Source organism: Ochlerotatus camptorhynchus, unplaced genomic scaffold (genome assembly GCF_037179485.1).
Source record: "Ochlerotatus camptorhynchus isolate MF236.1 unplaced genomic scaffold, CSIRO-AGI_Acam_v1.1 ptg000053l, whole genome shotgun sequence".
NCBI lineage: Eukaryota > Metazoa > Arthropoda > Insecta > Diptera > Culicidae > Ochlerotatus > Ochlerotatus camptorhynchus.
The window spans coordinates 157715-172901 of record NW_027040543.1 but is presented as its reverse complement, the minus strand read 5'-3'; the positions used below and the strand labels follow the sequence as shown (position 1 = coordinate 172901).

Here is a 15187-nt window from a genome sequence, read left to right as displayed (position 1 = left end):
GACTCTTTATCAAAATCAATACCGTATAGAATGGTGAATCAATTTAGTAGTCATCTTCGATAGAAACATTATTTTTTTTTGTTCAAACCCATTGAAAAAAGAAGTAAAGTACGGGTTGTGCTTAGTATGACGGAAATGAGATCTTAACCCTATTGAAGAAGAAACAAACGGCACTGTGGAAGCGATGTAGTAAAACTTTAGTTCCGATCATTAATTACCCTCGAAGCGCTTGGGTTAGAAAAAGGTTAACCTAAATTAGTTTTGACTTAGTTTTATATGTAATCTTTTAATTATTATTCCTCTTATTCTGTATAGTTTTATTAATTATTTGTGATCTTGTTCTATTTCCAGGAAGGAGACGAATAAGCTATCGGTTACGAAGGTTATCTAGCTTATTATTTCCCTACGTTGCAATTTTTCTAATCTTAAGTACAGTATGCCGAGTAACAGGTGAGTGATTTTGAAGATTATTTTATGATAAGTGTATTTAATGTTTTTGTCTTCTAAAAAGGAAAATTAATTGTTCGCATCTGTCATAAGCGTGCCTTTGAGTGCACTAGATGCACTTTCCCGGAAACATGTCTTGAATGCAAATTAATCACTTAATGGTCAATTAATTTCCATCCCCATTGAGTTCAGGTTGACACTTCCATACAGCAGTGTGAACGCAGATTGTGCCAAAATCGAAAAGCGCATTTGAAAAGGCGCGTGCTTGGGATGCAATTTTCTTTTCATGGTAGGTAGATGCACGCGTAAAGCAAAGCCTTCATGTAGAAAAATGTCTTGCTATTCCCGGTTTTGGTTTTTTCCGCCGTTCCCATACGATAAATGTTAAGAATGGTTTGGCGACAAGAGAAGGAACTTTCAATTATTTTCCACTTCCAGTCCGGCAATAATAATTTACGTTACTGACTTCGGGAATGGCACCATCGCTAGAGGCTATGGAGAATCGGATATTCGTTGGAAAATTGCGCCACACTTGTGGGTCGTCAAAACGAGAGTCGAAAGGGGTTACGGGCTGAGTGCACTCGCGTTGTAACAACATAATGCAGTATAATTTTATTTTCTATACATATGCTGGTTGTGGCAGGAAAGGGTTTTGGTTTTTGCCTCGTTTGCATCTATACAAGGCGTTGTCCTGTTTTTAGTTCAGGGTTTTGCTTTGCGGCCAAACAGCTCGCCGCGACGCAGCAGGAGAGACGTCTTTATCAGGCAAATATTTCTTGTCGAAGATTTTACAAGCAAAAAGAAAGTCTTATGGACGCTTTTCCTCTTTTTCAATACGTTACCGTACATGTCTGGTGAGTGTTTTGACAGTCTATAGATTATTCCACACTATAGTGCATTTTGGAGGACCGTTGTGTCAGAATGCGAAGTACATCCGCCTTGATTGTTTTTTTTCAAGGATTCAGAAAACTACCAACATTTTCTCATGCTTACGTAAGATATTTCGGCACCCTACACAGACATTTCAAACAACTTAAATTCGATCGAGATCTACTGGTACAAGGTTTCAATGAGGTAGCCACAATAACTGCAAACACTTGTTTTAAAAATAGTCACCCGAATACAACTGTCAACTCTCAATTTCTCGGCCTTCTTTATCTCAGTATTGATCTTTAGCGTTAATGTTTTACATGAGGATACATAATATTTCAGAGTATCTAGTGGTTAAATTGGAGCGCTCAAGCACATCATACTGTCAGTAATATTATAAGTCAACCAATTTTCTCTAAGATAAATCAAATCAACTTTACTATCGATAAAACATTCGTTAAATTCGTTAAACTTTCTTAACTGGTGAGCACATTATCAAATGACACAAGCTAATTAGATCACTACAGCGTTCATAACGGCTCTAGGAATTATGCAAAACTTTCATCTGCGTTTGTTGATTAATCGACATAAATAATAGGTGACATGAAATACCCGCGTAAACGAAACAGTTGGCTGAAGTTGAAAGTAAGAGAAATGGAACAGAATTTCAAGTTACTAAGCAGAAAAAAAACATCTTCTTGATCATAAAAATAAAAATCATATCAATTGAAGTCATAGCTCTTTTACCAGCATGAGTAGGAGCAAATTCAGCAGTAGATGCAAGGTAACAGCAACAGGAACACCAACAGCAGCTCCAGAAGCAACATATTACCAACAGCAACGGCAATGGCAAGGATTCATTTTAGTGATTTTGTGTCTTCGACAATGTTTTTTGTAATGATCGTTTAACAGCAAATATTTTTTTGTTCGTTTTTATTTTTTCCCTTTGGTCAGTTTGATACGGAAAATTTTGCACTAACCCCCCTCCCCCTTAATAACAATAAGTAACGCAAGCTCAAATACCCTTCCCCCTTCACGCGTTACGTAATTTGTGCACGGATCCTTAGTGAAAATGTTCAAAAATTGCCTTCCTTCTTCAGATTGACAGCATATCCTTTAATAAGGTTCTAATGTTGGCCTATGGATCTAAGATTGGGCCCATCGCTAAAAATTTGCTATTTATCAATTTTATATAGACGTAATCTATCTTTGACGTAAATTATGGAACGTAAACAAACATGTCATGTAAAATTAAGTATTCCCAAACCGAAACATACGCAACTCGACGAAATGTACGATTGATTGAGTTTATTTACTCGTTTCTTTCAACTGATTCTTATGTTATTTGGGCCGCTTGCATGTGTCGGTCTCAGGGCACGGAAATTTACATGACTTTTTGGTAGTGTGTGAGTATCAATGCTACTAACGGGCCTATCAATGAGGCAGCTCCTACACCTGGACCCTACCTATCAACTCATGAACCGGGGACCAACGGCTTTACTTCCCTTCCAAAGGAAGTCGTGATCAGAGATTTTATGTCTCAGAAAATCACGGGCGGCGCCGACTGGGATCGAACCCACACAGAAAAAAAAATCTTAATTTTAACTATCGTGTAAAATCTCCCTTCGTTTAATCGTAAAACAGCAAAATAGTTTACAAGCTTGCATACAATATTGCTAATTTATGCGATATTGAGCTTTAAATTTACACGACATATCGCGTAAGTATATGCCAAATGTAGTGTTAATGTTATGTGCGTTATATCTCGCAGAAATTTACATGAATTTTTTTTAACGGTACAGGCCTTTTGGGGGTGAGATGCAATAACGCTTACTACTACACCACCAGCGCCGCTGATATGTGTATGGCTAATTTGAACAATTTCAGTGCTCATTATTTAAAATTTACCAGTACATAATTTCAAAAGTGTTGCTAAATTTTATTTAACATATGGATCATACTGATATTTTTTGTAGATCATTCACACTTTTCTAGGGATTTTCGCCGGTGTTTTATGGATCATTTGAGAGTTCTTTAAGGAGCGTTTTTCATTTTTTTATGGATCGTTTTATCAATACTAAAGGTGCATATTAATGATAACCAAATATGTGTCAGATCATACACAGCAAAAAAATAATTTTGATATCACGTCAAAGTGGATGCACTACAATCATGTCGAAAATATGGTGTAATATTACTTGCTAAAAAGGACAAAATTATCATTAATACAATGCATGAACTGACATTACGCTGCTTTTACTGCATTTGTTTATTTATGTGGTCATAAAAATTACATGAAATTTTCGACATGATTGTAGTGCATCCACTTTGATGTGATATCAAAATAATTTTTTTGCTGTGTAACTAATGAGATGAGATGGGAAATCAACCTATCAAGAGACTATATAAATCAAATGTCATCTCGCCGTAATACATCTTTCATGCATAATTTCCCTTCCAAAATGCATACGGAAGTGTTTCACTCCCAATAGTTGGAAAAGAAAATTGCAGTTAATCTTCTAGCGTTTTCATCTCTTCGTACACGTAGCCTTCGGGTTAACGAGACGCATGCAAACACGCGGTCAAATGCCGGTTACCCCCAAAAAGCGGTGCTATTTTTTATGTACGTAGAAGCAGAGAAAGATTAACAGATTAATTTCATAATGCGTCCGTGAAGTCACAACAAATAGCAGCAGATGTTCGACTTCAGAAGCAAGCGGTCCCAGTTGCAGCTACGCCGAACACTTGTATAGGAAAACACGCTGCCGCGGGTGTGAGTGGCAAAGGAAAGAGAGGTCAATTTGGGAAGACTCGGCCCTCTTGCGTTTTTCAACTTGAATGAGCTCACTCACGTAGAACATTTATCCCGAAAACCGTCCCGAGCGCGGCTGACTACACAAACCAGCTAAAAAGAGCCAACCGTAGATCCAGACGCGCACTAGTGAGTTTCAAGATTTTTGTATTCATACTAAAAAAGGGCGTATGCAAAGTTGTGCAGCCTCATAAAGCCAATTTAGTCGATTTTACTCACGCTACGCCCTTTCAAAGTCTCAGCCGATTTCCATTTCTCTATGAAAAGTTTGGAAATCGAATTACAGTATGGTTAGCAGCGGAAGGGTGTGAAGAAATCACCAAAATGAAAGTCAGCACTTCGTTGGGTTTGCGCGTTAAGCTGTCTTTTTCGTATTTTTTCATTTCTTTTGGCATTTTCAAAGTTTTGTTTTATGCTCGCCAGCGTTCAATGTTGAAAGTTGTTGATTTTTCTTCGCCGCATTGTTCAGTAATTCTTTTCCAAATCCATTGAAAGATCTGTGCGGGGGAACCACGAAAGCAACAGAAAAATAGAGCACACAGGTCTATAAACGTAACACCCGTTATGATTGTTTATTAAAGATGGATGATTTTATATCTTATTTTTCCTTTTTTTCTCATCAGGCGCTGCAATTTTTGAGCTCTTTTCCGCCGATCTTCGCTGAAACGCCGGATGGTTTTCTACACGAAAATCATCCATTGCAGCATGAGAGTCTCTCTCTTTCAAGTCTTGTTCAGTCTTTATCATAACAACAGCTGAGCAAAGATTCCTAATTGTGTGTTTTGGGTAGAATTAGGAATAACGCACTCGTGAACGTATGGAACTAAAATTATCCACATACATATATCGGTATAACCGTGTTAGTGTTAAAATAAGGTTTATATCACGGAGATGCTGAGGCTGTCAAATTCAACATATAACCTATCTACCTCGCATTGATTTTGCATTTGCATTTTGGTACCCACTTTCTGGATGGCTTTATCCAAAAACTGATAAATTGGGGCAAAGGACTCATTGAGATCAACAATCTAGTTTTGGAATTTCGATATAAAAATCAAAATAGGGGAAATGGATGTAATGTCGGCTTAAAAGCCCCTAATTTTGGTCCTATACATTCAGCAAACGACTAAATTTTCAATAGTGACCAAAAATATCCATTAATACCGTCCCAATGACGCGTTCATCTAGATAAAATTGATAAATAGTAGATTTTTAGCGATGGGCCCAATCTTAGATCCATAATGTTGGCATTAGAGCCATTTCCCACATCAATCTGTAGTCAATATTGTTTGTTATGTCTAGTAGGAATTAGGCCGAATACTCGTGGCTTACCCGAGGTTAGAGAGGTACATCTATAGATCAGGTTTCCGAGAGCAGCTTTTGAATTTTACTTTCACTAGGGTACGACACTGCTTCGTTATACTTCACTTCGCTTCGGTACACCCCTATTAAATCGGTAATTTGATAATCTTTAATTTGACAGAGAAGCTAAATGGACAATGTTTTTTTATGGAAAAAAGTTTAAATTAGTTTGATATATTTTAAAAAATGTGGCTTACATTATCACTACCTCTCACTATTAATATTTAGAATGAGATGAGTTTAGCTTGAACATTTTTAATATTGATGGAGTGCAATAGTAACCCGAAAAAAAATAATTATAATAAAACAACGAAATTACAATAATTTTTACTGTTGAATTTCGAGTACATTAAAATTTAATGTTAAATTATTGTACAGGAGCAAAAATAATTCAAAAAATTCCCATGTATGTAATATTGGGTGTAATTTGATTTCGTACAACGCTGAAATCGGGAAAACAAAAGCAGTGACAGTGTTAAATGTCACGTTCTCGCTTATCACAGTGCCTCACCGGTATGAGGACACTAACTTAACATTGCTATGTCGATACTTAATTAGGTTCAACTGGATAAAGGTGAAATTATTATTTATAATAGATTGGCTTTGACACATTCAGAACAATAAGAACTTTCTGAGTGTTTTGTTTCAATTGAATGTGCTTGCTTCAATTATATAAAGCTCAATTGACAAAAACGTTCAGGTTAGAAGTGCTATCGTCCAATTTATCTTATTACAGAGGTTTTAACCAATAGAAAATGAACACTAGTATCTAATGATACTATATTTTTTTACGGCACCGGTGATTGAGTGGTAAGTGTGAATGCTTTCACCTCAGTGAGTCTGAGTGCATTCCCGAGCAAAGTCGGTTAACAAAATGAAGGGAAATCAATATTAAAATTTGAAGTTCCTATCATAATGAAAACTCATTTTTACTTCAATTGTCGCGATATATAACTTCAAGTTCTGCTGTAACGTCTTGTTGAAAATTTAATTTATATTCATCTGTCGTTGAACTAACAATTATTATTCATTAAAATTATTCGAACCTGTTAACGGAATCCCTTTATGGCGAGCTTTGAGTGTGTTGGTTTATTTCCTTTTAATTTCGTTATAATTGCTTATCTTTTGACAGATACGCGTATTTCGTCTACTACTTGCAGACTTCATCAGTGCCAAGTACTCAAGTGGTGTTGAGTACTTGGCACTGATGAAGTCTGCATGTAGTAGACGAAATACGCGTATCTATCAAAAGATAAGCAATTATAGCGGAATTTAAAGAAAATAAACAAACACACTCAAAGCTCTTCATAACAATTATTGTTAATTTGTTTTGTTTAACACATTTCAAATCATTCGTGACTTGTCCGGGGTGAGATTTGAACTCAAGTTTTTCAGCGTGAGTAGCATGGATGCTAACGTTTTACGTCAGGCTTGTATGTAGTTAAATATTATGAATGCAAAATCAGTAATCAAAATGTTGCTCTTATTTTTGCTGTGTTAACCGTAAAGTCAACCAAAATGAGTTCAACTAGAGTATTCAAAATAAGTTATATCATAACAGCAAACTTTGATTTCAATTTGATCTCCAGCTTTGCTCGGGATCCCAGCCAAGGTCGTGATTTTTCTGAGACGAGTAAATCTCTAAAACTCTAAGTTAACAACGGTTTCCCGGGTACAATTTAATTACTTTTCTAAAACAGTTTTCGTGGTGTTAACATACTTTACTGTTGGTTGTGAATCTGGGCAATTACTAGTAGCATTTTTTTTTCGTTGATTTGTTTTCCGTCGATCTGCTACCGATGCCAGGGAGGCAGGCAGCTTCTACACCTGGACCTAACAACTCATGAACCGGGGACCAACGGCTTTACTTCCCTTCCGAAGGAAGGCGTGATCAGAGATGTTATATCTCAGAACATCCCGGCGGCGCCGACTTTGATTGAACCCAGGCCTGCTGGGGTGAGAGGTAATCACGTCTACCACCAGACCATCGGCGCCACTATGAGCAATATTTATATGCAAGGAATATTATTTTACTTGTTTCGTCTGTTGGGCAAACTGAATTAGATCTATTCTATTGGGACCTCTATTTTAATGTATCTTCTTATTGAGGTAATAATTTAATTTACTCATAGGGTAAGTGTGCCAGGTTTGACACTAGTGATCCAGTTGATGGTCCTAGGGCCTAAATCAGATTTTATGTATATATGTTCTAACTTTGTAATGAAATAAATTTGGTTAAGAATGAAAAAATGTGAAATTTAAGATAGGACCAATTAGGAGACCACACTTACACTATGTTTATACGTGTTATGGTTGAAATTTTTCAGGAATCGAATAGCATTTGAAAAATGTACACTATTAATCGTAATAGCGTCGACTGTAAAAGTTTATGTAGAGTCGGTGCTCTAGCTTATCTTACCAGCACCAGTAATATCTCTAGCACCTTACTTTTTCTGCCCTGATCTGGATCTTTCTTGATCCTCTCCTGCTATTGATCCTTACGATACGATGGGCTTACCAAGCGAGCTTTCTTCTTCTTCTTCTTCTTATGTTGTTGTGTACCAACTAGAACTGTACGCCTACTTTCAACTTGTGTTCTCTGTGCACATCAACAGCTGTTATTTAAGAGCTTTCTAGCACAATCCAGTTCCAGAGTGACTAGCACAATAAATATGTATGCTACAAAGTCGATAAGTTTTTCAACAAGAAAAAAACTTCGACTGGACCGGGAATCGAATCCGCAGTCTCCGTGCTTTACTCACTAGGCTATGGGGTGCGAAATCGTGCCATAATGCACAGTTTTTTTTAACGAAATTTAATTTTCTACATACAACCATCCTAGCTTGAGTGACTTTGCAACCTGGTGTTTTGTCGAGTCGATTAGTATCTGCCATACGTCATTGTTTCGATTCCACTTTTCTGACCTCGACCTTCCACTTTGCGACCCTCACCCCGTGCCATAGAAAGTGGCAACGAGGAGCTGGTTGCATCTTGTTTGTGGTAGGTTTCCTACGTAGGTATACATATGAGTGCATTAATTTCACTTCCTTCTTTTTGGTCAATCTTCTTTCGTTGTTCTACACATCATCATCGGGTCTTATGTTGTGATGTTCGTTGTAAATGTGTTGGGTTTCAACAGCAGCTTCCGACAATGTCGTGTGCCGTTCCGCATAAGGATACGGATTTAGTGTGAAGAGGCACGTGGAGCAAAAGCGACAATACATGAAAGGCCTGAAAGGTGCACTTTTTGGAACACATTGTCACATTCTCCAAATGTCACGGTTTATTTCAGATGCTTCAGAGCAGTATGTGCACGGTAAATGTGGAAAGATGGGATGATCTTGACAACTTTTTCTCCTTCCTGCGTATGATAGGAAGCAAAAACTTAAACACACATGTTGTTCCTACATTAGCCTAAGGGACGTATTTCATATTTTTACTGCTTGGTTCTGTCATTCGATACGATTTTGAGTTTTATTCTGCGAAAATTAAAGCGAATATTATTGTATCGAGGGGTGATTGAAAGATGTAGTTCTTTGTCAGTTTTATATATATATAGCAGGTGATTGAGATGTTATATCTCTGTTGCTCTTGTAACTTGAGTATAATTCTGCAAACACCTGCCTAGGTATCCCATCATTATGTTCCATCTGGACGTGTTGATCGATTATTGTTCAGATGTATCATTTGTTGATCTATGGCATTGAGAAAAGGTCGATATAATGAATAAGATCTGGAATGAATAATAATGAAGTTCATAGACTGAGTAAAATTTTCATTGATTTTTTTGACGAAAATCGATAAATAGAAAAAGTAGTATGTACCATAAAAACGAAAGCGCCCATAAAAAATGTTACATGTACCAATAAGAAATAGCACGTTTACACCTACAAAATAGAAAATGTACCCATTAAGATTGGAAATTGCACCGGTAAAACGAAATAAAAATCCCTCCAAAATTACAATTTTACTATAATTTGTGCTTATAATGGATGTATCATTCATCCATAAATAATGGAATTTGTACCCATAAATAAAAGAATATTTACCCAGAAACCTTGATAATAATCTGCCTTGAGCCAAAATCTATCACGCGGCATATCAAATCACATCAAAATTTAATAATAATAACATTGACGGTTGTATCTAGTGCCCAGGGGAAGGGTACAGAATCTGTGATAAGGTAAACCCCCATCATTGGTGATCGTATATGAAAAGAGTTAAATATTGTGCTTCTTCTAATAAATTCTCATCTTAAGAAACCAAAAATTCTCATAAAACTCCGGATATGATGAAGGAAGTAAATATGGTCGAGTTTTGGATTGTGTTTTGCACCTATGGTTTCGTTTTTGACAAATGGATCTAAATTTTGTTTGAATAAGTTAAGTGGTGCTAGATGGTAAACCTAAGGAACTTTTAGAGTGTGTAGGACTTTATTAAAAGTTTCAGGAGACTTCATGGTGGATCAAGTGGGTTTGCATAAGCATACTTCGAAGTCGGGCATGGTCGGGTTTTAGGGAATATTCCGAAAACATTAAAGCTAAAGACTAAAAGTATACTTCTATCAGGACTCAGGACCGATGAACTATTTGTGTTATCTGGACAGCTTCCAAATAGATGTTTCAAGAACTTCAAGTAAAAGTTCAGTGCACTTCAACAGCAAGACTGAAGAGCTACTGTTTCGACTATCATGAATTTCCATTTGTGGGATAGAACGGGTTCTTAAGTACAGTAACTCTTCCACTTATGCGGTGGGTGGTACCGTCCAGCCACCGCTATTTATCGGCTGTCGATCAACCAATTGAGCTGATTTACATATGCAAATTCAGCGTCCAATAACTGTATAAGTACTGGGATGTGGATAAAAGATTTAATAAGTGGGTTTGCAGAACATCGGAGGTCGGTTCAGGGTTTCAGCGCGGGTAGGGATCACTTTTGATGCAAGATAAATGAGGTTTTGACAACATATCCTATGAGTTTTAAAGATACGAAGCTTTCAAGGTCCTAGTGAACATTTATGGATACGCTAGCTTTTATAAATGTCCATAACCTTTCTATAGAATATAGGAAGCTCAAATGATCTTAATGACATGTCTAGAAAACTGGTCATGTGCTCTTTTCATTGAAATCCTTAATTTAGTTATTAAGATTTAGGTTTAGAAGTCTTCTGGGGTTCATTTGAACTAGTCACTTCCTCAAGTTTTCTTAGAACTATAATTGAACTCTTTTTATACTTATCTGATTTCTTGTCTTATCTTGTCTCAAAAGTTAACATAACAAAATAATGTTGAGAATGTTAGGCACGTTACCAATATTTTTTGGGATAACTTGACAGAAAAAAATAATGTCCAGGTGTCGAGCCTATATCCACGGTTGTCCACGGAGGGGTAAGAGGGCGGCGGGAGTCAACAATCATGCTTTATCTGTCCACGGGTTATATCCTGGTATATCGTGCTGGACAGTAGTAGCAGCAGTAAAGGAGCATTTTTACAAGGTTTATTGGCTCATATTCCTTTATCTATGGGTTCAGAATCCTTTATTTATGGGTACATATTCCTTTATTTATGGGTACAAATTTTATTGTTGATAAGTATAAATTTCATTGATTACGGGTACAAATTATTTTATTAATGGGTACATATTCCTTTGTTTATGGGCAAAAATTCCTTTTTTTTTTAAGGTTACACATTCCTTTATTTATGGGTGCATAATCCTTTATTTATGGGCACAAATTCCTTTATGTATGGTACAATTTTTTTTCCTTGATTTGTGTTCTGTCCATCTTGCTTTCCATACTGAGTACCAATGCTACCGACACCAGGGATGCCTACCTATCGACCCATTAACTCATGGACCGGGGACCAATAGCTTAACTTCCCTCCTTTATTTGTTTTACGAAATTCCGGCGGCGCCGACTGGGATTGAACCCAGGCCCTTTGTAGTGATAGCCAGTCACGCTTACCGCTACACTTCCGGTGCCGCTGCTATGGTACAATTGTAATTTTTAAGAGAATTGTTTTTGTTTTACCGGTGTAATTTATGATTTTGAAGGGTGCATAAAATGGGCTGCCTGCCATAATAGAAACACCATACGTACAGTCATAACTGGTATATTTACCCTATTTATGTATTTTTAGAGATAGCCAATTCAACTGTCTTAAAAAGCTCTCTCTCTCTTTTCTCTCTCTCTCTCTCTCTCTCTCTCTCTCTCTCTCTCTCTCTCTCTCTTTCTCTCTCTCTCTCTCTTTTTCTCTCTCTCTCTATCTCTCTCTCTCTCTCTCTCTCTCTCTCTTTCTATTGGATGAGCAATTTAAAAAATATTATTGGGATAAATCGTTAAGGCATTGTTGAGTAATCGAAAATAGCTACATCGAATTCCTGTTCTGCCAACTTCTTTTTTCAAACGAATCAGAAAGCGTTGACATGACATCAAGCAATCTGCGTAGATTTGCTTTTTTATAGCGCGTGGGTGTTTTGAAACGTTTCCATATATTTGAAACGTGATTGTCGAAGGGGACCATTTTTGGAAGAGCATTTAGATCACCATCCACTTAGTTTTAGCAATCGCCACCTCGGCAGCAGTGTTTCCGATTAGCTACCTTCGCATTTTCTGCTTTGCGTAATAAACAGATTAGCCGATGAGGTGAACACAGGGCACTAAGGAACATTTTGTTTATATGATGAATACCACACATGATCTATCTACCTACGAGAGGATTGCCTTAAATAGATTAGTTAGATCGGTTGCACATCTACAGGTTATGGCGATGTATAACGCATAAACATTCGAGTTGCTTGTGCTATGAGTCGAAAACATAGTTCCTTTCACCTGATTTAAAACATGATTGTCGAGAAACCTGATAATTCTTCCAACATCCAACAGATCGCAATCGAAAAAGCGCAAATTTTTCGAGAATTATCAGAACCTGATTTGGCATCGATTGAGTGGGGTGGAACGGAAATGATATTTTGTATACTGTAATGCACCGATTGAACCGGTATGGCAAGAAAAATACATTAGTTTCAAGTTATGGTTTTCTATAAACTAATCTAAACTTTTTTTTTATAAAGCGTTGAATCTAAAAAGAGTTCTAAGAAATCTCAGTGTTTACGACAACTGAGTAACAATTCCATGAGAAACAATCAAACGATTTGAACTGATTAATCGCTGAATAGACATTTTTTGCGGAAAAAGCATATTTTTACTAGAATAAGCTCTTATTCAGCTTATGATGTTACTCTGAGTTGGTTGGAAATGCTATACTAATATTAACATGAGGCTTTAGTGTGATAAATTATTAACTAGAGAAATTTCTCCCACACCTGAACCCTACCTATCGGCCCATCAACTCATGAACCGGGGAACAACGGATTTACTTTAGAACATCCCGGTGGCGCCGACTGGGATTAACCCTAGGCCTGCTGGGGTGAGAGGTAATCGCTCTTACCACTACACCACAGGCACCGCTCATTTGTTAGAGTTGTTCAACAATTAATTATCGAATAAAAATTCAATGTCAAGCCGATATAAATATTCATACTGCAAATCGTGACTCAAATTGTGCCTGTGAAATTTCACTGCTTGACGACCGAAACAGTCTCACAATTTGCAACAACTTAAAAGTAAAAACTGACCACATAAACGAGCTCACGACAGTACCCAACAGCTATGCGTTATTTTGTTAACCCAGGCGTAGTATCAATTAGTTTTACGCTTCAATAATTTCCCAAAATAAAATTGATTACCATTTCAGCACGCATCAACGAAGCTAATTCAAACTTGCAACTTGAGGTTATGACTACGATTCTAGTGTCTCAACCCCTCGAAACTCATTCATCTTTCGAATTTGTTTGGACGTCTGCGAGGAAAGCAAGCTTGTGGTGTGGCAGAGAAGGAAATTAATTATTGATATTCACTTGTGCCCGTTGTTCTCAATAACTTAACTCGGTGGCCTTTTCGTTTGATCTATAATTCCAATAAATAGAAGATCTATAGATGTGCTTTCAAATAAGGTGCACAAAAGGTTATTCATTCACAGAACTTTATTGCCTTATCTATAATTAAAATCTCCTTCAGTTGGTATGTGGAAAAAATACTGTCCTTCTTATGTTATCGGGTTCTTAGAATTTTCTAGTTGCTACAATCAGTGGGATGGATTTCTGAACAAGTCAAGAAATTTTTCGAGTGTGTAAATTTTTTAGACTTCCTTGGGCATTGGCCTGACGCAAATTTTGAAATTTGTGATCCAAAGTGCTCAAACGGTTCAAATTTGGACCCTTATTATCCATATAATCACAAAAACTTAACTGCTTTGGTGTAAATCTGATTTTGCACAAACCATTTGTAGTTTTTTATACACATATCTTATATCATATAGCTCTGATAAAAAGCTATAAATCTGTACATTAGGGTGGGTCAAGTGAGTATGGCGAATCACAGTTACGTGGCTCCCACTGCTATTTGGAGCTGCATTGAGGTCCCCTGAACGAATTTGGTAACGATCTGGATTTGCGAGAGTTTCAGAGCCGGCTGGTATAATCATGGAAATTTAACATTCTTACTTGTCCTCCAAGTACCAAAAACTAGCACATGTTAGTTTAATACCACTCCTTACGGAGTGAGGCGTCAACTTGGTTGTCTTTCGGTTATTATGACGTTTAACCATTCCCTCGTGATAACTCCATACCAAATTAGCGGTACTGATCTTTCTCATTAGCTCGTCAACAACAATTAGCTTCGTTATCATATCCTTCAACTGGAGCTAGAACCATTTCGATGATTATTAACGTCAAACCGATATCGAATTTCGATTATCGTTGTTATAGGATTTTTAAACATCGGTTATCTTTTTATAATTTTAATGATAATATCGGATTTATCGATATCATCACAGTAGTAGTTCATTCCAATATATGACCATCTCTGTAGCATCCTGAGCTACCTTGCCAGTCTTCACCAACTTCCGCTTGATAAATGGGCGAAATCGGGAAAATTTTGCGGATTAATGTCCTTTTCGATAAAAACCACTCCGTTGTCACGGTTCCACTGAAGTACCTCCCGGCAGTGGAAGCAGCTTGCCAAATCTTCACAGATCATTTGAGTGTCTTAATGAACGGTAAAATAAGTTATTCCAAGAACTTTTGCTTGTACAGTTTTGAATCCATCGTCTTATTCCTTTCGGGTGAATTTTGCGGTGAAAACGAACTTAAACTTGTTTGTTTTTGTTTTGTTTTTGCCAATTTAATATTTTTGGAACTGACCGTCGAATTTTTGATCAATTTGTGCGAAATATTTTTTTTTCTCCCGTCATAACTTATTAGAATCGATGAAGTTTCCTAATAAACTGCTGTGAAAACATTCCAGATCCGATCACTAGGGGATCTAAAATTAATTAAAAGTGGTGTGGGTCACATTATTTTTTATTTCGGTTTTTTTGCTTCTATTTCAAAGTTGCAGTTGCTAAATCGATTCTTTTTGATTTACTTCATCCCAACAAACAATTTTAGCTGCAGACTAGCTTCAACTGGTAAAAATAGCTTTATAAGCCAAAGTTTGCCTGCATAATCTAAACTGCATCTAAATTTGTTAGTTGGGATGTTTCCGGGTTTGGGCGTTATTTGTAGATAGTGATTGATTGTCAAGGAGCTCGGTGGCCTAGTGTCGACCTTTCTTGTCTGAAGGAATCATATGAATTG

General features: G+C 36.9%; 1 protein-coding gene across 1 annotated transcript in view; it reads left to right on the top strand.

The window, feature by feature from the left end:
• Positions 1 to 15187, top strand: part of LOC135717238 (uncharacterized) — a 142357-nt gene that overhangs the window by 55736 nt on the left and 71434 nt on the right. The window contains exon 2 of the mRNA XM_065239223.1: positions 352 to 450. Coding sequence (XP_065095295.1) covers positions 352 to 450 — 99 coding nt within the window. The remainder of the gene's footprint in view (positions 1 to 351; positions 451 to 15187) is intronic.